The 238-nt window shown below is 61.3% G+C and overlaps 1 protein-coding gene across 1 annotated transcript in view; it reads left to right on the top strand.

Annotated features, from left to right (window-relative positions):
* Positions 1–3: 3 nt before the first annotated feature.
* LOC104078023 (frizzled-9) overlaps positions 4–238 on the top strand; it is a gene marked incomplete at its 5' end in the record, with an annotated part of 1,226 nt that continues 991 nt past the window's right edge. The window contains one exon of the mRNA XM_009579486.1: positions 4–235. Within this exon, the coding sequence (XP_009577781.1) occupies positions 4–235 (232 nt within the window). The remainder of the gene's footprint in view (positions 236–238) is intronic.

The following is a 238-nucleotide window of genomic DNA, read 5'->3' as shown; positions in this document are numbered from 1 at the left end:
TCCCCCGGGGTGGACGTCTACTGGTCCCGGGAGGACAAGGACTTTGCCTTCATCTGGATGGCCGTCTGGTCCACCCTCTGCTTCGTCTCCACTGCCTTCACCGTCCTCACCTTCCTGCTCGATCCCCACCGCTTCCAGTACCCCGAGAGGCCCATCATCTTCCTCTCCATGTGCTACAATGTCTACTCCGTGGCCTTCATCATCCGCTCGGTGGCAGGAGCCGAGAACATCGCCTGCG

Source organism: Fulmarus glacialis, unplaced genomic scaffold (genome assembly GCF_000690835.1).
Source record: "Fulmarus glacialis isolate BGI_N327 unplaced genomic scaffold, ASM69083v1 scaffold40046, whole genome shotgun sequence".
In the NCBI taxonomy this organism is placed as follows: Eukaryota; Metazoa; Chordata; class Aves; order Procellariiformes; family Procellariidae; genus Fulmarus; species Fulmarus glacialis.
The sequence above is the reverse complement of the archived record's forward strand: the minus strand, read 5'-3'. Positions and strand labels throughout refer to the sequence as shown.